The sequence below is a fragment of the Lissotriton vulgaris genome, chromosome 1_1 (assembly GCF_964263255.1).
Source record: "Lissotriton vulgaris chromosome 1_1, aLisVul1.2, whole genome shotgun sequence".
Lineage (NCBI taxonomy): Eukaryota > Metazoa > Chordata > Amphibia > Caudata > Salamandridae > Lissotriton > Lissotriton vulgaris.
The window spans coordinates 1,110,101,217-1,110,125,317 of NC_141685.1; the positions used below are offsets into that span (position 1 = coordinate 1,110,101,217).

At 45.1% G+C, this 24,101-nt stretch overlaps 1 protein-coding gene across 1 annotated transcript in view; it reads left to right on the forward strand.

The window, feature by feature from the left end:
• Positions 1-24,101, forward strand: part of LOC147748697 (mitochondrial adenyl nucleotide antiporter SLC25A23-like) — a 214,700-nt gene that overhangs the window by 15,165 nt on the left and 175,434 nt on the right. The window contains exons 3-4 of the mRNA XM_086963605.1: positions 2,451-2,538; positions 5,030-5,141. Of these exons, the coding sequence (XP_086819731.1) occupies positions 2,451-2,538; positions 5,030-5,141 (200 nt within the window). The remainder of the gene's footprint in view (positions 1-2,450; positions 2,539-5,029; positions 5,142-24,101) is intronic.

Below are 24,101 nucleotides of genomic sequence, written 5' to 3' on the forward strand. Positions count from 1 at the left end.
CTGTGACTGGGGGTAAGTGTCTGAAAAGTTTTCAGCACTCCGTCCATCATCTCCTTGTGTTTGCTTTGTTCACCAAGCAGTTTAAGGGAATTTGAACTACAGTTGGCTGCACAACCGCTCGTTGTTACAGCATTAGTATTAGTGAGGGCCAATTGGTTATGTATGAATTTTACTACTATGTAATATCCAAGTTAAACACAGGTCAGCCCTTCGTAACTTTTTGCAAACATGTAATATTTGCCGTAATATTAGCCATATCACTGAAGATGTTTACAATTCCATTGTTATTTGTGAATCATGTGTGCTTACTTTCACTACATCAGCCGTCAAATCCATAACTTCTAACTGGAAAGAGGCAAACTCCTTATTTGTTCATAGTTGGTGGGCATGGATTACTTTTACAAGATTGGGTAACAGATTTTCCACTGTGACCCGTACTCAGACTCTACTTAGACATGAACTTTTTATGAAACTTCTCTATTGTTATATCTCACAAAATATGTAATTCAACAAAATATTATCATCTGTTTTTTACAGATTGTTATATACATATATGACAAGGTAGCTTACTTACTTTAATTTGTAATTATTATTTATTTAGATTTGTATTTATTTTTCTTCTATCGTCTCCCTTATCGTATTTCATCTACTAATATTCTAATATTTTCACTATATATATATATATATATATATATATATATATATAGCATTTTACTGCCTGAAACCCGTCATACGGCTACTGCAAGAATAATCGGTTTCTGCCACAAAGTTTGGGTCCGTGACTCTCTTTCCACAACAGAAGGAAGCTGGAAAGCTGGAGGGAGTCTACTTACCGATCTATATCTATATATCTATATATAATGTTTTGAGCAGAGTCTTTGCAAACATGAGGAGAGTGAGCTGGTCAAGCTGTTGCATATCAGTGGAGTGTAGATTGCGCTTGAAGAAGCAATTCTTGTTCAAGCTTCTGTCTCAAGTGACGGTGCCTTCATCATGGAAACAGCAATGCTTTCCCTTCTCTTCTGAACTGTACGTGCTCCTAGAAGCTTCAAGTCTTAGCTGGTATTGTATTCTTGAGCTTGACAGCTGGTACTGAGAAATCAGTGCCCCCTGTGGATTTCTTAGTATAAGGCGGTATGACGATCCACGGTGCAAGCCCGAAGCACAGTGTACCATTTTATGTATTGCTTGAATTTAATTTATAGGTATAGTGGTTTTCTCACGGGGAGTCTCTGATGACGATGCAAAGTGCCTTGAACCTTGCTCGTCCACCAACAGGTAGCCAGCGAAGAAATTTCAGGACTGGTGTTGTGTGTTCTCTAGGGTGGAGGCACAGAAGGAGTCTGATGGTATAGTCGAGCTTGGAGATTACAGGCATAGATGGTATCTTTTATTGGTATCCAAGCTACAGGAAGATGCGTTGCAGTGGTTTCTTTGTGGCATGTGGTATCGAGGATAGGTCTGAATTCATGGGTCGCGTACCTCTCAATGTAGTTGGAATGGCAGTAGAGTCCCTTGGTACATGTGTCATTAGAATGGTGTTTTTGCCATTGTCTGTAAATTATAGTGTCTGTCTTTGTGGTACTGAGGTTTATGTGGTTTTCTATAATCCATGCTTTACAAGCACCCGCACAGTAGTCCAGTAATGCCTTATAGAGGTCTTCTGGACTACTGATTTTTAGAATTATTTGCTTATCCTCTACATATTGTAGCAGGTGAAGTTGGGCAGTCTAATCACGTCTGGTGAGGGTGTTGGGTAGATGTTGAATAAGAGAGGAGATATGATGGCCCCCCGAGGAATGCCACAATATTTAATCTGAGGGGCTGATTTGAATGATGGGTTGCCACCAATCATTAGCTGCCTTTAAAGTATGAGGCAATCGATTTCAGGGAATGTTCACATATGTAAAGATGATGGAGTCTTTGTAGTAGTGTGTAGTAATGTACAGTGTCAAATGCTGCTGGGAAACTTCAGAAGCAATAGGGTGGCCACTCTCTTCCTGTCCACTGTGAGTTGCGGGTCATCCCATAAGGATGCCGTCTGCTCCCTGCCCCTCAGCGCCTCCCATCAGTTCACTAATCATCGTTGCTATGAATGGTATCTTTGAAGATGTTTGGAGGTCTGGATTCAAAGTTGACCCTAATGGTGTACTGGCAATGAAACTATACAGTCACGGAGGGCAAGCAGTGATATTCCATTACAGGCACTACTTGCTGAAATACCAAATCTTGACATCTGACCCACGGGACCATGTCTCTCCGCCCCAAATGTATTTGGGACCCTAATTCCTTAGCTAATTTTCCCTAATTGTGCAAAATATTTGATCCACCTTTCTTTTCATTTGTGAATGACCCTTTCCACCTTTACCTTATGTGATCCTGTTAGCTATGCCATTATCACCCTTGTTCCCTCGTGACCTTGACCCTTCTGTGTATGTTTTCTCCCTCAGGACATATTGATGTGTCCGAGATTCAGGAGACATTTCACAGTCTTGGTGTTTACATCTCCATGCAGCAGGCTGAGAAAATCTTGCAGAGGTAAGCGTACTCTAGGGCGTGATACGTGTCTGCTTACTAAACCTTAGAGCATGCTATGTGTCCCCGAACAGGTGTGTCTTCTGATCAGAGAGGGAGAGAGAGACAACGTTTCAGCAGTTAAATGTGAGGGTCTTCCTCAGGGCACCCGGTGAAAGAATGTAAAAGCATCCTATGGCTGCAGACCGAGGAGCGGGATGCCACCCCACATATAGGTCCTTACAGCTGAAGGAAATTCTAGAAAAGAGTAGATACTGAGAAACCCACACCCTAGTGAAACCTACACAGTCAACCACTGGAACCTGTTGATAATAAAAAAGGACAGACCGAAATTGTCATCTCTGGCTCTCCGTAACTCTTTGGTCTGGAAAAAGTAGTTATTTTAGTATTGAGGGGCTTCGGTTTTTTTGTTTTCCTTCTGGAGCAGCAACTGGAGAAAGGACGTCATGGAAATCAGCATTGCTAGCAGCATTGTAGAACAAGCATTTGCAATGCAATAGGTCTCGCATTTGCGCGAGTTTAAGCAATGGGCATTGCACATGAAAATGCCTTTTATTGATCTGTTTTGATAATTAACACATAAATAAAAGGCATTGTCATTTACAATGCCAAAACCTCTAAACCTATTTCATTTCAAAGATGCGTCCGCCATTGTCCTGGACTGCTTGGAATGTAAAAGCATGCATGGCACGCGGAATGCTGCTGGAAAGCATGTTGTGCCTGCAGTAGGAGTAACTCATTAAAGAAAATAGTGCTTACAGATTAAATAAAGCAAACACAAGGAGATGATGGACGGAGAGCTGAAACCTTTCAGACACTCACCCCCAGTCACAGATCTGGGTTGAATCCATAATCGTCTGAAAAGTTTCAGCACTCCGTCCATCATCTCCTTGTGTTTTCAGATTAAATAGGACATACCATGTAACAACAGAAGTAAAAGGGCCTGTTCTCATGGAAGGATACCAATGAAGACAAGGCGGTATTAAGGAGGGAGTAACAAGCCTGTTAATGAATCAGAAGCCAGCATTTACGAAGGACGTTGAAGCAAGCCAATGAAAAATACTCTAATACAGCATGTCTTGCAGAGCAGCGCAGGCGCTGCCAAGGCTTGACCTAAATATGAACATGCACACAACTTGCATGCAATAGATTCAAGCTCCGTATTTCTGGACACTCAAAATCCACACTTTAAACAAACAAAAGAAACAAATAATCTATGTATACTAAGTACTAGGGTGATATAAATAGACCATGTGTCAGAGATTGTGGCCAGTTGTCTACACTGGTTTCCAAGTGCCCTGATTTGAACGGTAACCACTAAAGTTCTGTAATAGTGTTAGTGTATTAAAATAAAATGTATTTAAAAAAAAGTCTACTGCAGGTTTTTCTGTAAATTCTGTCACACAAACCAGCCAAGGCCTCACCTTTCCCTCTGACCCTTCTCAGCACTTCATGCTGTTGTCAGAACTTTCTGTGCCTGATATTATTCCTTGTCACATGTCATTATTACCATGGCTGGACTGGTCAGCCGGGCAACTGGCAATCCCCTGGGAGGCTGGTGCATGTTACACGATCCCGGCCACAACTTGAAAGTGTTGCTCTGGTTCTATTGCGCATTATTGGCACGTCTACACATCGGGGCTAAATTGATCATTTTTGCCAGGGCTGTTCTAAGTTCCCAGTCTGACCCTGATTATTAACGTTCTAAAGGGGATAGGTTTTTAGAGAGCAACAAGGAGGCTCCTTGGCTAGATGTGTTCCCTGTCTCTGGAAGCACAGTCTATTGGGGAATAAAAACTAGGCGCTACTTCTTTTCTCAGGTTGAAGCTCCAGGTCTATCTGGACATACTAAACCCACCCTATTTTTTGTCGCCTCAGCCTGGTGCCAGTCTGTCTCTGCCAGCCTTCTTATCTCCCATCTGATCTATGGCTGAAATTTGATATGTTATCACCTTGTCAATGGAGTTTATGTTCAAAAGTAAAGCAAAGAAGAAAAAAACAGGTACACATGGGTGTCCTCTAACTGACCCTTAAAAGAATTGGAAAACGTCTGCTGGGAAATGACCATTCTAGTGTGCAGATATCGCCTAAGCAAGCCCCTTTCACACATGGCGCTGGCGCCAGGAAATTTTCCATTCTAGGAGAGAGGCCAAGGTTCGCACTAGACAGAGGAATCTTCGCACTTAGTGAGCGGGCACGTGCCCATTGCTTTGAACTTGCCAACAAAAGCGCTACTCTGCCAAGAAGTAGTGAACTTGCGTCATTCCCAACCAACTCTGGGGCTTGATCCGGGACCATCCTCCTTGGAAGTCTGGAAGAGCTTCCCCCACCCCCATTGTTTAGCCTTTACATGGCTACTAAAAGCCCATTTGTCCAAGCTAAGATCACTAGCGCAGAGAGACCCACTTTAGGTACTTCTTGTTCTATAAGTAAATTCATTCCGTCATTTGCATGCTGCGTGCCCTGTTCTCACCTGCGCTGTTTGTCATTGTAGCATGGACCAAGATGGCAGCATGACCATCAACTGGTATGAGTGGAGAGACCACTTCCTGCTGAACCCGCTGGAGAACATGGAAGAAGTCGTGCACTACTGGAAGCATTCCTCGGTAAGGGAGCATGGGGCAACAGTCGCGGGAGAGGGGTGCAGATTTTTGGGCCTTTGAAGGACTCCCGTAGATTTCCCTTTCTTCGCTCCAATGGGTCAATATTTTTGTAAACAATAATTTCTACTGAATATTTCTGTCAGACGATATTTTGATTTCCCTTCTCTGGTACCATACCCTACTTGAAGTATTCTACTGTTCACCTCTAATGGCCTAGGAGTGATGGCCCTCCGGAGAATTCCACAGTGAGTGCGGCACAGGTGGCGTAGAAGTAGTAACGGAAATTAATGAACACATGAATTAATTAAAGCTTGTGTAGCAACCGCCTTTCAGTACATTCTCTGTATGTGCCACAGCTAACACACCAGAGCCCTGTAGGCCAAGGTAACTATGTGATGATTATCCTTCATTTAAGATCTACAGCTTCTGAGCTGCTTGAACCAGAGCAGTCAGCCCTGTACAAAAAACAACTAACCACCACCCCCTTCAAAACCTCTGACATGTAGGTCTGGATCACCCTCAAAGCAAGATCCTGTTACTTGGTATCTTATTAGTGTTGCTGTGGTGTGATGAGGAGGTGCGAAAACTGTTCGTGGGGCTTTGGTTGGTCATGAATAACTATCATCTTTTAGACCCATTGTCGCTGGAGGAGTGCTTAATTTGAACCAGTGGTTTCCGGTGTCTGAGATGACCACAGCAACATTCCATTATTATTTTGGTATACATTAAAAATTACTATTACCTGTCTCCCAAGCGATTCTTGTAGCTTTGGAGGCCTGGAATAGTCTGAATTGTCACGTTTGTAAGAGTGTGATAGTTAGTAGTTGTGTTGTTACTATCATTGGAAGCTCAAACAGGGCCAATGTGTGCTGCAGTGGCCTCCTGCGAGAGCCCTGGAACTTGTATTTAAGAAAAATTAAGCACCGCACTGAAGGATGTACCACATCATTTTCATGTTTATGCTATCTGTGAATAGAGGAATATACCTTTATTTTGCGTTCCTTGTGGCGGGTAGCCATTTTGCGTTGGCTTTTCAGCAGGTGCTGCAATAGCTGCCCTTCGAGCAGTGGGAGGGAAGAGCCATCTTCTGTTGCTATGGTTGGGAGGAAGATACCATCTGCTTCTGCAGTAGTAGGCGGGGAGGTGTCCTCTTCGGTTGGTCTGGTGATGGAGGAGGTGTTGCTTCCACCTGCCTCGCTGGCTTGGGGCTGTGATCCTCTGCAGAGATGAGAGAAGACCTGCTCTCTCCAACAGTTTTCTCATTATAATTGAAAGGAAGTGCCATGTTTTACTCTTGCTGTGATTCCATGGGAGATGTCTTCATCTGCTACTCATTCTGTGATTGGAGGAGGAGTGGCATTCCACCGATGTGATTGGAGAGGATGTGACCTGTTGCTTATAACTACTGTGAATGGATGAGAAGTGCCATGCTTTGCTGTTCTTGCTTCGATTGGGAGGTGCCACAGGTTAGTTGCCATGTTATGCTTATTGTGCTGTGGTTGGCGAAGACTTGCCATGGTTTGCTGCTCTTGCTGTTATTAAATGTGATGTGTGCTGTTTTTGCTATAACCCGAAGTGAACAGTTACTTTCCACTAATGTATATGTGACTGGAATAGAGATATCATATTTGTGGCTTTTACTGTGCTTGAATGGGAGGTTCCTTTTCTAGGTCTCTCCTACCAAACAGTTTAGCTGTTTCTTTGCAAACATTTTTTTTGTTTTTTTAAGATGACCCAGCAGCTGAAGTTTTTTATGGGGTCACTACACTCCTCAAAAAGCGCTTTTGCACAAATAATGTTTTTTTGTATTTATCATCTTAAATCAGTAAATAAACAAAAAAAAAAGGAAATGGCACCTGTGTGGTGATGCATGCACAAATGCACGTCATCACATATGCGAAATCACTGGACCTTTTAGCTCTAATTATTCGGATCTTTTTAGGGGATGCTACTCGGTATCGGTACAAACTATTGTCCAATCCAGTCGGTCAACAACATGAAACCTTTGGCTTTGCCAGTGCTTGTTTCTACATCTTACTGAGGCTGTGTGCCTTGCGATTGGGAGTGGGGTGCCATGTTGCACTAACCTTGCTGTGATTGGAAGGAGGTATAATATTTTATGCCTTTTGTTGTGATTGAAGGGGTGGTGTCTAATTTCTGTTTCTTGATCTGGTTGCAGAGGAGGTACCCGGCTTTGCTTCTCTTGTTGCTGTTTTACGAGATGTAACCCATACTCTGTTTGAGGTATGAGCCATAGTGTGCCTCTTGTGCTATGACTCTAGAGGTGTTCCCATGGACTTTACAGTTAACCCCTTCGCTGCGGGGAGGGGGGGGGGGCGCGCAGCGGCGCTGTGCTGGTGAGGAGCTCAGCTTGTCATGAAGTGCAGCAGAGCTGCCCTCATGACGAGCTCAGCTCCTCATGGCCGCACCCGTTTTTGGAACGTTCAGCACAGCGGGGAAATTAGCCCCGCGTGCAAACGTTCCAACGGCCGTGACTAGCTGAGCTCGTCAGCAGCACCCATGAGTGTAAGGTGAGGTGCCATGATGCCTACAGAGATGAAAAATAAAATGGTTGTAAAGTTAATTCATTATCATTACCATTTTATTTTTCGTCACAACGTCCTGAACCGAGTGTCAGGACTGAATGGAGCCTGCTGAATGGCATCCGAGAGGAGGGGTGGCAGATGGCTACCTGTGCACTGTTTAAAGTGGGCATTTCCCTTTGGCCAGCCGTCTCGCGATGGCCAGCCAGACAAGCGCACTTTAAACCTCTCAACCAGCTGGGTTGAGAGCATGTGCGGGCATCCAGTGCCCGCCTCCAATCCTGGCGCTTCTGTCATGCTTGTTAACAGCATGAGAGAAGCACCAGGATTGGTCAAGGGAGTTAGCTGGAGCTCTGACGTCACAGAGAAGAAGAGGACCGGAGCGAGGAGGACAGTTGCTGCACGGCAAGTAACTTTTTTGTTTTATTTAATGCAATTTCCCCACCCCCCCACCTCACTCGCAGTAGTTGTGAGCCGCCACTGACTTTTCCTCTTTTGTTCTGAGGAGAGATGAAGTACTGCTCGTACTGTGGTTTCGGGGTTAGAGGATCTGTTTGCTGCTCTCTTGTTCTTGTGCTGAAAGGGAGATACTATGTTCTGTTGCTGCTATTGCGATTGGTAGTGCTCGTGCTGGTTGTTGTCTTTTGCTGCTCCTATGACAGGGTGAGTGTCATGTTTCACCGCTTTTGCTCTGTTTGGAATGAGAGTGCCAACTTCTTTTGTCCTTCTAGAGTTTTTAAGGGTCATCTACTGCATCTGGCCTTGCTCTTTTAAATACCAAGGAATGTGAGTAGGGAGCCCATTACAAGCGGTAGACGTTCTATAAGCAGCGGAGTAGTGTAAAACTGCACTGGCTGAGGAGATGCGAGCACAGTCAATTAAACAGTCAGCTCAGGAAGCAAAGATGCTCTGCTAAACAGAGTCCGCTCAGAAAGCAATGATTAACTGTAAAACAGCTCAGGAAGTAAGGGTGCACTGTAAAACAGGATCAACTTAGAAAGCAAGGATGCACTGTAAAACAGAGTTACCTCAAGAAGCAAGGATGCACTGTAAAACAGGCAGCTCAGGAAGCAGGGTTGCACTGTAAAACAGGGTCAGCTCAGGAAGCAGGGTTGCACTGTAAAACAGGGTCAGCTCAGGAAGCAAGATTGCACTGTAAAACAGGTAGCTCAGAAAGCAAGGGTGCACTGTAAAACAGTGTCAGCTCATGAAGCAAGGACGCACTGTAAAACATTCTGCTCAGAAAGCAAGAATGCACTGTAAAACAGTCTGCTCAGGAAGTAAGGATGCACTGTGAAGCAGTCGGCTCTGGAAGGAAGGATGCACTGTAAAACAGTCAGCTCTGGAAGCAAGGATGCACTGTAAAACAGTCAGCTCAGGAAGCAAGGATGCACTCTAAAACAGTTACCTCAAGAAGCAAGGATGCACTGAACAACAGGCAGCTCGGGAAGCAATGGTGCACTGTAAAACAGGGTCAGCTAAGGAAGCAAGGATGCACTGTAAAACAGTTACCTCAAGAAGCAAGGATGCACTGTAAAATGGGCAGCTCAGGAAGCAGGGTTGCACTGTAAAACAGGGTCAGCTCAGGAAGCAAGATTGCACTGTAAAACAGGCAGCTCAGAAAGCAAGGGTGCACTGTAAAACAGTGTCAGCTCATGAAGCAAGGATGCACTGTAAAACAGTCTGCTCAGAAAGCAAGAATGCACTGTAAAACAGTCTGCTCAGGAAGTAAGGATGCACTGTAAAGCAGTCAGCTCTGGAAGCAAGGATGCACTGTAAAGCAGTCAGCTCAGGAAGCAAAGATGCATTGTAAAACATTCAGCTCAGGAAGCAAGGATGCTCTGCTAAACAGAGTCAGCTCAGAAAGCAATGATTAACTGTAAAACAGCTCAGGAAGTAAGGGTGCACTGTAAAACAGGATCAACTCAGAAAGCAAGGATGCACTGTAAAACAGGCAGCTCATGAAGCAGGGTTGCACTGTAAAACTGGGTCTGCTCAGGAAGCAGGGTTACACTGTAAAACAGGGTCAGCTCAGGAAGCAAGATTGCACTGTAAAACAGGCAGCTCCGAAAGCAAGGGTGCACTGTAAAACAGTGTCAGCTCATGAAGCAATGATGCACTGTAAAACAGTCTGCTCAGGAAGTAAGGATGCACTGTAAAGCAGTCCGCTCTGGAATCAAGGATGCACTGTAAAACAGTCAGCCCTGGAAGCAAGGATGCACTGTAAAACAGTTACCTCAAGAAGCATGGATGCACTGTAAAACAGGCAGCTCAGGACGCAATGGTGCACTGTAAAACAGGGTCAGCTAAGGAAGCAAGGATGCACTGTAAAACAGTTACCTCAAGAAGCAAGGATGCACTGTAAAACAGGCAGCTCATGAAGCAGGGTTGCACTGTAAAACAGGATCTGCTCAGGAAGCAGGGTTACACTGTAAAACAGGGTCAGCTCAGGAAGCAAGATTGCACTGTAAAACAGGCCGCTCAGAAAGCAAGGGTGCACTGTAAAACAGTGTCAGCTCATGAAGCAATGATGCACTGTAAAACAGTCTGCTCAGGAAGTAAGGATGCACTGTAAAGCAGTCCGCTCTGGAATCAAGGATGCACTGTAAAACAGTCAGCTCTGGAAGCAAGGATGCACTGTAAAACAGTCAGCTCTGGAAGCAAGGATGCACTGTAAAACAGTTACCTCAAGAAGCATGGATGCACTGTAAAACAGGCAGCTCAGGAAGCAATGGTGCACTGTAAAACAGGGTCAGCTAAGGAAGCAAGGATGCACTGTAAAACAGTTACCTCAAGAAGCAAGGATGCACTGTAAAATAGGCAGCTCAGGAAGCAGGGTTGCACTGTAAAACAGGGTCAGCTCAGGAAGCAAGATTGCACTGTAAAACAGGCAGCTCAGAAAGCAAGGGTGCACTGTAAAACAGTGTCAGCTCATGAAGCAAGGATGCACTGTAAAACAGTCTGCTCAGAAAGCAAGAATGCACTGTAAAACAGTCTGCTCAGGAAGTAAGGATGCACTGTAAAGCAGTCAGCTCTGGAAGCAAGGATGCACAGTAAAGCAGTCAGCTCAGGAAGCAAAGATGCATTGTAAAACATTCAGCTCAGGAAGCAAGGATGCTCTGCTAAACAGAGTCAGCTCAGAAAGCAATGATTAACTGTAAAACAGCTCAGGAAGTAAGGGTGCACTGTAAAACAGGATCAACTCAGAAAGCAAGGATGCACTGTAAAACAGAGTTACCTCAAGAAGCAAGGATGCACTGTAAAACAGGCAGCTCATGAAGCAGGGTTGCACTGTAAAACAGGGTCGGCTCAGGAAGCAGGGTTACACTGTAAAACAGGGTCAGCTCAGGAAGCAAGATTGCACTGTAAAACAGGCAGCTCAGAAAGCAAGGGTGCACTGTAAAACAGTGTCAGCTCATGAAGCAATGATGCACTGTAAAACAGTCTGCTCAGGAAGTAAGGATGCACTGTAAAGCAGTCCGCTCTGGAATCAAGGATGCACTGTAAAACAGTCAGCTCTGGAAGCAAGGATGCACTGTAAAACAGTCAGCTCTGGAAGCAAGGATGCACTGTAAAACAGTTACCTCAAGAAGCATGGATGCACTGTAAAACAGGCAGCTCAGGAAGCAATGGTGCACTGTAAAACAGGGTCAGCTAAGGAAGCAAGGATGCACTGTAAAACAGTTACCTCAAGAAGCAAGGATGCACTGTAAAACAGGCAGCTCATGAAGCAGGGTTGCACTGTAAAACAGGGTCTGCTCAGGAAGCAGGGTTACACTGTAAAACAGGGTCAGCTCAGGAAGCAAGATTGCACTGTAAAACAGGCAGCTCAGAAAGCAAGGGTGCACTGTAAAACAGTGTCAGCTCATGAAGCAATGATGCACTGTAAAACAGTCTGCTCAGGAAGTAAGGATGCACTGTAAAGCAGTCCGCTCTGGAATCAAGGATGCACTGTAAAACAGTCAGCTCTGGAAGCAAGGATGCACTGTAAAACAGTCCGCTCTGGAAGCAAGGATGCACTGTAAAACAGTTACCTCAAGAAGCATGGATGCACTGTAAAACAGGCAGCTCAGGAAGCAATGGTGCACTGTAAAACAGGGTCAGCTAAGGAAGCAAGGATGCACTGTAAAACAGTTACCTCAAGAAGCAAGGATGCACTGTAAAATAGGCAGCTCAGGAAGCAGGGTTGCACTGTAAAACAGGGTCAGCTCAGGAAGCAAGATTGCACTGTAAAACAGGCAGCTCAGAAAGCAAGGGTGCACTGTAAAACAGTGTCAGCTCATGAAGCAAGGATGCACTGTAAAACAGTCTGCTCAGAAAGCAAGAATGCACTGTAAAACAGTCTGCTCGGGAAGTAAGGATGCACTGTAAAGCAGTCAGCTCTGGAAGCAAGGATGCACTGTAAAGCAGTCAGCTCTGGAAGCAAGGATGCACTGTAAAACAGGCAGCTCAGGAAGCAATGGTGCACTGTAAAACAGGGTCAGCTAAGGAAGCAATGGTGCACTGTAAAACAGGGTCAGCTAAGGAAGCAAGGATGCACTGTAAAACAGGGTCAGCTCAGGAAGCAAGGATGCACTGTAAAACGGGGTCAGCTCATGAAGCAAGGGTGCACTGTAAAACAGGGTCAGCTCAGGAAGCAAGGATCAACTGTAAAACAGGGTCAGCTCAGGAAGCAAGGATGCACTGTAAAACGGGGTCGCTCAGGAAGCAAGGGTGCACTGTAAAACAGGGTCAGCTCAAGAAGCAAGGATGCACTGTAAAACAGGGTTCGCTCAGGAAGCAAGGATGCACTGTAAACAGGGTCAGCTCAGGAAGCAAGGATGCACTGTAAAACGGTGTTAGCTCAGGAAGCAAGGGTGCACCGTAAAACAGGGTCCGCTCAGGAAGCAAGGATGCACTGTAAAACAGGGTCAGCTCAGGAAGCAAGGATGCACTGTAAAACGGGGTCAGCTCAGGAAGCAAGGGTGCACTGTAAAACAGGGTCAGCTCAGGAAGCAAGGATGCACTGTAAAACGGGGTCAGCTCAGGAAGCAAGGGTGCACTGTAAAACAGTGTCAGCTCAGGAATCAAGGATGCACTGTAAAACAGGCAGCTCAGGAAGCAAGGGTGCACTGTAAAATAGGGTCAGCTCAGGAAGCAAGGATGCACTGTAAAACGGGGTCAGCTCAGGAAGCAAGGGTGCACTGTAAAACAGTGTCAGCTCATAAAGCAAGGGTGCACTGTAAAACAGGCAGCTCAGGTAGCAAGGGTGCACCGTAAAACAGGGTCTGCTCAGGAAGCAAGGATGCACTGTAAAACATAGTCCTCTCAGAAAGCAAGGATGCAGTGCTAAACAGTCAGCTCGGGAAGCAAGGGTGCACCGTAAACAGTGCTGCTGTAAAAAAAGAGAATTACTGCTAAATAAGGCTCGCTCGAATACCATGCTAAACTACTTTCTCAGAAAATAAAGACCCCATGCCAAACGGTTTTGGCTCAAAAACAGAAATGCTTCACTGCAAAGGTGTTTTTGCTCGTAAAAAACAAGAATTCACTCCCAAACTGTTCCAGCTCATAAAACAAGGATTCACTGCAAAATAGTTTTGTCTCCTAAAAAAACTGGAATTCGCAGCAAAACAGTTCTGGCTAAAATGATTGATTGAAATGCCGCACGTTCATGTAGCAGAGGCCAACATTTTAAAATCTCCCAGTGGTGTCCCTTAGTTACAGGTGGTTGAGGACAGTCTGCGTATTCTGACACCCTGAAGTGTTTTGGTGCAGAAGGTTCTCTTGTTTTGGACTTGTGATGTTGGAGGTGGGTGTCAGCCTTGCGCTGTAATGGGTTGTGATGCCCTTTGCCTGCCTCTTAGTGACAGCTATCGTATTTTGCTCTTGGAAGTGTTAGGGGCATGACTTCTTTTTCTGGTCGTGAGGGGGGTGTCCTTGTTTTCTTCTCTAGGGCAAGACCTTCTGGTCTTGCAGTCACAAAATAGTAGGAGCAGAGGTGCCATCTTTTTCTGGCCTGGTAGTGTTAGGTGGAGGAGCCATACGTGTCTAGTGATGTGCCATCTCTTTGGCCTTTCCTTAGGGATGTATTGTCTTCTGGTTTTGTAGTTTTGGGTGATCCGCCATCCTCCTCTAGCCTTGTAGTGTAAGTGGAAGCAACAACATCTCATGGTCTTCTACTACGAGATGCTGTACCACCTTCTTCTAGTCTTTCTGTTCAGGAAATTGCCATTTTCTTCTACGTGTGTGCAGATAGTATGGGATTTACCATCGTAAGTTCGGTTTGTGTGTTGCAGGAGGGAAAGGAGTGTAGTTTTCTTTTGGGATTGCAGTAGAAGACAAAGGCACCAGCATCTTCTGGTGTTGTAGAATGCACTTTGTATTGGGTATGTAGCGATATCTTCTTCAAGTCTAGTTGAGCTGAGGATCCATGTTTTTGGCATGTAGTGCTGGGTGGGTGTGGCATCTTCTTTCTGTCTTATATGGAGAGGTGCAAAATCTGGGGAATGCCTAGTTACTGATTTGAAGTGCTGTTATTTGATTTAAACATACACTGTGAGACCCAATGTTTTAATCCTTTTGGATCTGATTATCCATTTAATTTTTCTTTTTTTAATTCAAAACACTTTTTATCATTTCAAAGGCGTCTGAATGTCAAGAAGACACTTATTCATTTAAACATTAATAGACGAAATTATATACAACATACACATACAATGATAATACTTTGACTAAACTTGTGAAACATTTACAACATACACAAATGCACCTATATCTGCACCCACTGGTTTTCACTAATGCTTTGGAACATAACCTTTTTTTCAAAAATTAGAGACAGATGTCATCATATTTGAATTTCAGATATTTAGATAATTATATTTTCAAACAAAAAGAGCTGACGCGTTTCAAGTCCTTATATAACTTGTGGGACTCTCATCAGGGCTTCTGAGTTATTAGTCCTCTGTGTTCTGGGTTTAGTGTGTGCATAAAATATCAATAAACAAACAAACATTACGTATTAGTGCATAATTGGTCCTCCCTTTTTCTCAATCTTTTTAGTGCTTTACAATTCAAGAAGAGTTACCTTCTTTTAGTGTGCGACGGGGATCATTTCTTATTCAATGCAGGGCTGTGGGGACAAGAGGGGGAACGGCTTGAGTGTTGGAATGGCTTATCAACAATGTTTTGTTCTCAAGGCATTTCAAACTTTCATATTAACCCGCGTACCTGGATTAAAGCAGCCTGGGACAGGACAATATCCCTAATTGTTGGGCGACCTGTTGTTTGCTTTCTTCTGTCAAACAAGATACCAACAAAGTGTCAGCGACTCACTATATTAAAAATATTCAAACTGTTCAGTTTTTCGAGTCACTCGCTTACTCGCTTACCTGATTTATAACATGCAGCGCTTGTTCATTTGGAATGCGCTGACCTTCAAAATCACTTTATCTGGCAGTCCTGATCCGCGTGCTTCTGTTTAAATGAAGATGCAACAATGTTTCAAAGGCGCAATATGTTTAAACAATTCATTATTCTTTTGCTTGTGTAACTCGCTGGATCGCGTATCTGATTATGCGCGGTGTCTGTTCCGTTGAGACACGCTGTTCATCAATTTCATTTACGGGGCGCTTCGATGTACACTACACGGACCCTGTTGGCGGCAATTCGGATCTTTTTTAATGAGCAAACCCACTCTTACAAAGATGAGAGAAATCTTTAGCAGTGGCACCTGGTTCTCTTACTTTTTAGCATGTGTCCATTCACTCATGTTCTTCCCTCGTGTCTCCTTCACAGCCTCTCTGTTTCCATTGTGGCAGCCTTGATGACTTCCTGTTTCCTCATAGATTTGAGCGGCAGGTTATCCTGTTGGATTATTGGTGTTGTAGTTTCTACTCATACTCGCGAAAGTTCAGTCATTTTATTGAGGCCAGATCTAGTGCAATTAAATTTCAACATAAGGTATGCTTCTTTTTGTAGGAGTAGTTCCTCTAGGTCTCCTCCTCTCACATTTGCCGCAATAACTGTTAGCACAGTCCATTTCAAATCATTTTCTCCATGATTGTTTTCAATGTAATGAGAAACCATAGGTGCATTTAAAACGTTCTTCCTGATTCTTGAGCGGTGTTGCACAATCCGTTGATTTAATCTGTTGGTTTGTTTTGTCAATGTAAATCTTTTGGCAAGGGCGCATTATGGCATAAATTACGTTCTTTGTTCTGGAGTTCGTAAATTATATGGAGAGGTGGCATCTTCTGGTCTTGCAGCAGCTGGAAAGGAAGGAAACACTTTGTCGTCGAATAGCGCCCCTAGGGAGAGTTGTTCTCTTCTTCAATGTCTGTAAAAGTGGAAGAGGGGGTGCAGTCTTCTTCTCACCTTGTAATGTTAAAGGGAGATTCCATCATCTTTTTTCCTCTGCGGTGGAAGGAAGGCCGTTCCGTCTTCATCTTGTCTTGAGTGTTTGGGGGAAGGGCATATCTGCTTGTAATTGTACATTATTTTTATGGCCAAAGGTGCTTCTTTATGGCTTCGTAAAGTTCGTGAGAAGGGCCTCTTTTAGTCCTGTTGTGGTAAAGGAAGGGGAGATGCCACATTCTTATTCTCTTTTGTGATCAGGGAGATATGCCTTTTCATGTGGTCCTTTATTAAGAAATTAGAATTCTTTACACAGAATAATTGCTAAAGGATGAGAGATACCATTGTCTTATCATCTTGTAGTTCTGGAGCTGGGGTTGTCCTTTGCATACGGTGTTAGAGGAAGGAGTCATTGTCCTCTGGTCTTGTGGCATTATGGGTGTAGCTCATCTTTCTCTGATTGTGTTGTAAACCAAAAAGAAGGCGCCAAGTGTGACTGGTCTTCTAATGGATAGGAGAGAAATCACCACTTTCTTTTTTCTTTCTTAGGGGAGAGGTTGCCATTTTAGGTCTCATCTACATTGCAAAAGTCCTATTGGGGGCATATCAAGAGCTTACAGTGGGCTAAAGCGCACCCATCCTCTTCTGTTTGTCCCACTCCGGGAGCATAGCCTCTTTACCGTCCTTTTGATTGGCTAACTTGCATCCTTTCACTGCTCACGTTTCGGTAACAACTTTTTTCTTTTAGGTTCAGCACACTCCCTCTCTTCTGTGCTTCTCCCAGCACCAAACTTCCCCACCACCATGCCTTTTGTTGCACTCTACCTCATGTTCTTCTGCCCATACCACCTGTTCTCTCCCTTGTGTGCTGCCTTTCTTTCTCTTCCTCCACCCACCCGGTTTTATTTATAGTTATCTCCTCCAACACCCCACTCTTCAACCCTCAGGTCCTTTAAAAAAATATATATTTTTTAAATATTTTATGTTTTTTAGAGGGCCTGGCAGCAAATTGCTGCTGGACTTTCTTCATTTAAAGTGTTTTCTCCCAACTCCAATTTTATTTTTTTATTTTTATTTACTGATCCATTGGTAAAGAAAATGAAAATGTTCCTCTGGTCATTTTGTAGGGGTTCACATGCGTGGTGATGTTTGTGTAATGACGCACGTATGCACAGATGTATTAACGGAATGTTGCCGTTTTCTTCTGGCCAGTGTGGTTTGGAATATCGAGGACTGGCTATTGAATGGTCACAATATCGTGACCGCAATATCGAGGACCAATATATCGACAAGTTTGTATAGATTTTTCTGATTCCACATATTCGTACATTGTTTACATATATACCATCCATAGCTCATAAATGATATCTTAAGAATAGCAAATCCAAATGTTGGTCACACTATTGTGACCATTCGATATTTTGTCCTCAATATTCCCTACCACAATTCATATCACCTTATAGTAATGAATGAAAACTGTCATTTTCTTTTGATATTTTACAACTGAAGGAGAAAAAGCGCCATCTTCTTTGGGTCGTGTAGGGTTGGTGCCATCTTTTTTTTTTTTCTCTGTAGTTTTAGTGGAGCTGTGCCATTTTCTTCTGGTCTAGGGATATTAGGGGAGTCATCTCACTCTACTCCGTCTGATCATGAAGTGTAAACCGATGGGAAGTGCCATTTTGTCCTGGTGTTGCTGTGCTATCCCAAGTGCCAACATCTTTTGATCTAATCTTCAAGAATTAGCAGAGTGAAAGTATCTTACAATATGAAGGCCAAGCTTTCATTTTATGATATTTTAGTGTCAGTGGAGGGGAAATTCCGACTTCTCTTTTTGTACTGATCAGAGAAGCCATCTTCAATCCATCTTGTGTTAAAGTAGGGGAGACATTTTTCTCTCATCTTTAGAACCAAGTGGAGATGCAATTTTTCTCTTATCTTATACTCTTAAAGGAGGGTCTCTTCTTCAAATATTTTGATATTAGCAAAGAGAAGATGCAAATGTACTGTTATTATGTTGTTAGAGGAGAGGACTCCACTTGTGGTCTTTTGATGTTAGCAGATGGGAATTGCAATTTAATTCCTGTATTATAGTGTTAGAGGAAAGGTTTCCTCTTCTTTTGTGCATATGAAATTAAAAAGGAGAAGTATGTAGTATTACTCTTGTCTGGGAGAGGTTATGGAGAGGTCTGCTTGCACAACGTAGTCTTAGATAAGTTCAAAAGCCATCTTCTAGTGTGCAGTTATTGGAGAGGGGCTGATATCTTGTTGTCTTGCACTGGGTGGCAGGGGAATGCTATATTCTTTTGGCTAGTGGGAGGAGAGAAGTTGCTGAGATTTTCTGGTCATCAAATGGTTGGTGACTTGCACAGTTTAGTAATAATAATGTTAAAATGTCAAAGCGTGCAGCTACTAGAATGTCCTGCCACTAAGCAGTTTAATGACCCATCATAACCAAAGATATCTACTCATTTGCCGAGAGAAATATATCCAAGACTGGTCATTGCTGGTGTTAAATTTTTGGAATGGGGTAGCGATTCAGATTACATTTTGGGAGCGAAAGTGATCAAACTGTAGGTCAGCTATTCTAAGAAGCTTTGTAGTCGCTAATCCTGCAATTTCCAAAATTCGAGAGTTTGTGATCAGAAAATGGGGTTTGGTTATTCACTAAACCCAATGTATGATTTGAAAGAGGTTTACTGAATTGCAAAAAGGGTTTAGAAATGGATACCAAATCACAGTTTGGAAGGGACAAATTTAGGGTGTCCTTCTGTTAAAAATAAAAAAAATGAAAATCACAGATCTCAGGATAGTTTATAGAACTCTAATATGCATGTAATGCAAAAAAATAGGCAACAAGTTTTCAAAAATAAGTAAGACCATGCCTAATCATCGAATGAGCGCTTCTTGACAATCAGTTGGAGCCTGAAACACTAAAATCTCTACATTTTGGTGCTACAGTTAGACACTTGTTCTCAATGCAAGTGAATAGAAGCGGGAGCGTGTGATAAAACTGAAACCTACAGATAGGCACTAATGATCAGGCGCCAAGGTTTCCTGGTGGAAACAATGCAAGAAGGCCTTAGAAGAAGATACAAATATACAAATATCCCCAGCGAGCTGACTCTACAACTTTCAAAAATTCTTGCATTGGTGTGCCAAGTTCAAAATGAGGCTATGCTTTCTAGTACTATGGTGCTAAAATGTGCAGTGTATAACACAGGGGGATAAAATGGAAACAAATTAAAAATGTAAGTGTTGAACCATCCTACGGCTTCAGTGGACTTCAAACAAGTACAGAAACGAACTAGCAATTGATTAATAAAATATAGAAGCATACATTAAAAAGTATGTCTGTGGATTAGCATTTTGTAGTATTTAAGTAATCATTAAGGCATACATTGGAGTGAGTTTACATCCTTACTTCTAATTTGTAATGCAGTATGTGCTGTATCAATGGGTTGCATCCACAGTTCTGATCGCAAACCTTTTCAATGTTACTGACACCTCAATGAAAGTGATAACTCACTTGTTTCTTGGGGTGAAGGCAACTCTCAAACACATTTTTTAAAAGATACACTTTTTTATTTAAACACAGCCTCGTTTCCCTTAGGGTAAACTGGCTGCATTTAAAAAGAAAGTTAACTTTATTTATAAGCGACTCCCAGGCATGGTGGGCTGCTGATTCTAGCAGGCCACCATCCATCTGATGGCCTCCAATTAGTGACCTCATTCATTATTATGGGGTTGGTTGGAGTGTGCCCAACCCCACTCTGAATGACAATTTCATGAACCTACTTAATAGTACATATGGCAGGTTTGCACATCACAGTTCATTCACAAAAACTTCACGCTGTAAGAATATTTTGGAGATTCCATTGCCGGAACTGATATTCTAAGCACGCTGCAGTCTCTGGAAGTCTGTTGCTTCGTGACTTAAAATGTGTGTTTTTTTTTTTTTTTTTTGTATTTCGTGCATTAGAACCTTCCAAAAACGGCGCACCTGACAAAGCTACTTACTGCAGGTGCAGGGGTGAATGAAATCCCTGGGCAGGCAGAGGTGGGGGGAGGGGGGAGGGGGTGAGCAGCAACCTGAGCTGTGTTCAGCACTCTGATCCCTTCGCCCTCTGCCCTCGCTGTTCTCACGGGTAGGAGTGCAGAGGTGGGCACCTTGCCCACGGCGCTAACTCGCCAGATGAAGTCTGAGCTCGCGAGGGCTGTGGCTAGAACATATAATCTGCATAGTGCCAATATCGGCGCGCCCACCATCCCTCCAAATACATGAACCCCCATCAAAATAATTGGACAAGACAACTTGTTGTTGGGAAAAGTAGTCGCAGGTTTATTAGCATATCATTGCTAAAACATGGTGGGTTAACTTACAGATGATCCAAGGCAAGCCGCCCCTCGCAGCTTGCCACCTGATAGGCCAAGTAGCCCGCGGCCTTGGCCTTGCGGTGCTTAGCGGTTGATGGTGAGAGGGTAGCCCCTCACCTGTCCGGTGAACCATTGGTCCACCCTCTAGCCCACGCCCCCCCCCTACGAGGGGCGGAGCGTTCAAGCAACCCCCGGTTGTCCAGGTAACCAACCGCCCGTAGGATAACGGGGCGCCGTCGCACCCCCAGGGTCCACCGCACGGATCTCCCAGGGATAATAGGCCTCAGCACCCTTTGTGCTTCTGCATAGGGTACTCCTAAGTACCTTTCGCCTCTGGATCATCATGTAACTCCTCCTGCAACACAAATAACAATTCATTAAATCCTAAACCCCCCTTGCCACCCGAGATGTAGGGTAAGCGGCAGGGAGGGCAACATCGAGGGCAGTGAAGACAAAAGAGACTGCTCAGGGGCGTGTAGGAGACCTAAATACCTTGTCCCCCCACGCCCCCCAATAAATACCGATGACGTCATGGCCTGGGCAGCGGCCTCCGGCCACTGGACCCCAGAGGGCTGGTGCGCCGGTTCTCCTGTGGCACTAAGGTGCCCGCCCTCTTATGAGGGTCACCTGCGGCTCCGTGTCGGGCGGCCTGCATAGTGCCAATATCGGCGCGCCCACCATCCCTCCAAATACATGAACCCCCATCAAAATAATTGGACAAGACAACTTGTTGTTGGGAAAAGTAGTCGCAGGTTTATTAGCATATCATTGCTAAAACATGGTGGGTTAACTTACAGATGATCCAAGGCAAGCCGCCCCTCGCAGCTTGCCACCTGATAGGCCAAGTAGCCCGCGGCCTTGGCCTTGCGGTGCTTAGCGGTTGATGGTGAGAGGGTAGCCCCTCACCTGTCCGGTGAACCATTGGTCCACCCTCTAGCCCACGCCCCCCCCCTACGAGGGGCGGAGCGTTCAAGCAACCCCCGGTTGTCCAGGTAACCAACCGCCCGTAGGATAACGGGGCGCCGTCGCACCCCCAGGGTCCACCGCACAGATCTCCCAGGGATAATAGGCCTCAGCACCCTTTGTGCTTCTGCATAGGGTACTCCTAAGTACCTTTCGCCTCTGGATCATCATGTAATTCCTCCACAGCCCTGTATGTGGCGACCGTCACAGGCAGGGCCCCCCACCATATCTACCTCCTATATGCAGCCCGAAGAGCTTAGTGCCTCCTGAATGTCCAGCAGAAATAAATCCATGCCTACGTTGGACAAGTGGACGCCTTCCTCGTCCAGGCAACCTGGGGCTTTGGCATGGAGTTCCCCATGTCGGATAAAACCAAAGCCCATCAGCTCAGCGAATTTACGCATAGCGCAGTTTACTTTTCTTCGCGCCCCTTCCACTGCTTGCCCAGAGCGAGCACCTGCCCAACACCGGCGTGGTGTGATTTCCGACCACCAAAGATCACAAGGACCCAATAGATTGCTGATTTTGATGATGTTAACTTTCATGTCCCTTAAGAGAAATCTTTTCCCCAGGCAAGGCAGGTCGTTCCCTCCCACGTGCAGGATGAGCACGTCTGGGGGCTGAGCGTTCCCTTGTAACTCCTGTGTTAGCAAACCAAGCACCCCGCTCCATCGTAAGCCAGTGACTCCATGCCAAAGAAACCGAGTTTTGTTAAACCCATGTTTCCACTTTCTCTTCTCTGCCCACTGGGCGAACCTGGAAACCCCTTTGTGTCCCAGCACCCAGACCGTTGTTCCTGGTAATTAAAGAGAAGTTTTGTATGTAACTATTTATTAAACACACCTAGCTGTTCCTTACTTGCTATAACTAGGGTCTCTTCCTTAATCGGAAAAAAAAAAGGTCCATGCCAACGTGGACCGCTGACCCCAGGGTCCAGCAACAGCAATGGAGTTTGGCCTGTAGCACACATGTAAAAAAAAAAAAAAAAAAAAAAAAAAAGACCAAAACTCTGCTCCAAATATTTACGCATGGCGCAGCACACCGCATGCGAGCCAGCTGCCGCACTGTCCCGGACAGGGCATCAAGCCACGGGAGCTTGGGATAATAAATCGGACCACAGAGCTCACCTGTTACCAATGTGTGGCCAATTCCCCTTGTGCTCTAACTCTATGGTGCATGCTAGCCCCAGAGCCCAGGCAATAGACAGTAGTTCTCCATAGCTCCCTGGCGACACAGCATGGTGTCACAACAAGGTAGAGGGAAAGGTGTGCTGCCTGTGGATGGTACTGAAAACCTCCATGACGGGCCAACTGGTGCGGTCTACCCTGCTTGCTGACCCTAAGACCGGACACAGAATCCCGGTCCACAGCACAGGACCTCCTGCGTGTTGGCTCCGTCGCCTCCCCTGACTAGCGCCTTGCCTATAGAGATGGCGACATGTCTGACCGCTTAAAAAATGTAATGGGAACCTCCACAAAGGGGCAACTAGGGCAGTTACCCTGCTTGCCGACTCAGTGACCGGACACAGAAAACCCGGTCCCTGTTAACCACCCGTGTGAGCGTAGATACATCCACCAGGCCGGAGTCGGGCTATCAGGTTTTGTGTCACCTGCTTAGCAGAGATCCCATAGGGGGATCCGCTGGTACCCAAAAGTGTCCCAGCAAATATTGCGTCCTGCACTAGGCCCCTAATGACCATCTCAGTACCCAGAGGACATCTGAGCGCCCGATGCCCCATCACAGCTTTAAGTTAATGGCATAGGGCCCCGCACCCCCAGTCAGTGTGTGTGACCTGCATTAATTGAAAGTGACCAGAAAGTTTGAATGACTTGACCGATCACGCGGATCAACCCCTTGTCCATGCCTGCCCCCATCACCTAATACATTGGTTGGGCAGCCCACCGCTGGTCGCAAGCTTCCTCATCAAGCGTATGGGGCCAGTGAACGATTCGCACAGGCAGCATCCCTTATGGCATTGTGCAGGGATCTCCTCGTGTTAGACACTTGTGCAAGTCGTCCCACTGTGCCTGGACTGCGTATTACCCTAGGAAGCTTAAACAAGCAGCCTATACAACTGAAAGTGCATCCTGAGGCACTATGGAAACTAAAACTTCCTCATCTCACTACCTGGTAGTGAACACTGCCAAAGGAATCCAGACTACCTTACCTGAAAACACCTAAATTGATATTGTCTGGGTGAAAAGCACCCAACTGAACAAGGCCGTTGTCCGCGGGAGCCGAAACCTGTCTGCCTGTCTACAAGGAAAGCCTAGATACTGTCTGGGCAAACTAGCAGGACCAACTCGTGGTGCATGCCTGCCCATCCATCCTCCCATCTGTCGACGTAGACAAAGCTCTTTAGTTGTGTAAGCCAACAAAGCCACACTTGGAGATATCATGCATACCCGCCCCCGAGCTGGCCACCCTTGGCCGGGCCGCACGGTAACCTTGCTATGTGTGAGGATTTCAATGGTACAGTACAAAGGGGGGGGGGGGGGTAGGTTCACTGCCGTTCACAGGCCGTAAAGAGTTTGCCTAAGTCACATCCCTTCAACGCCGTGCAAGGTACTCCTAATACTTGTAAATAGTACCAAAGCGACCCCCTTTGCCTGTCTTACATTGGGCCCTAAGCATAAAACCAGCAGCCTCACCAACTGTGTCAACATGCATTGCATCCAGAAACACCACTGCTCGCTCACTATTACTTCCCGGCCTGCTAAACTACACAAGAAAAGGGGCCCCACTACGG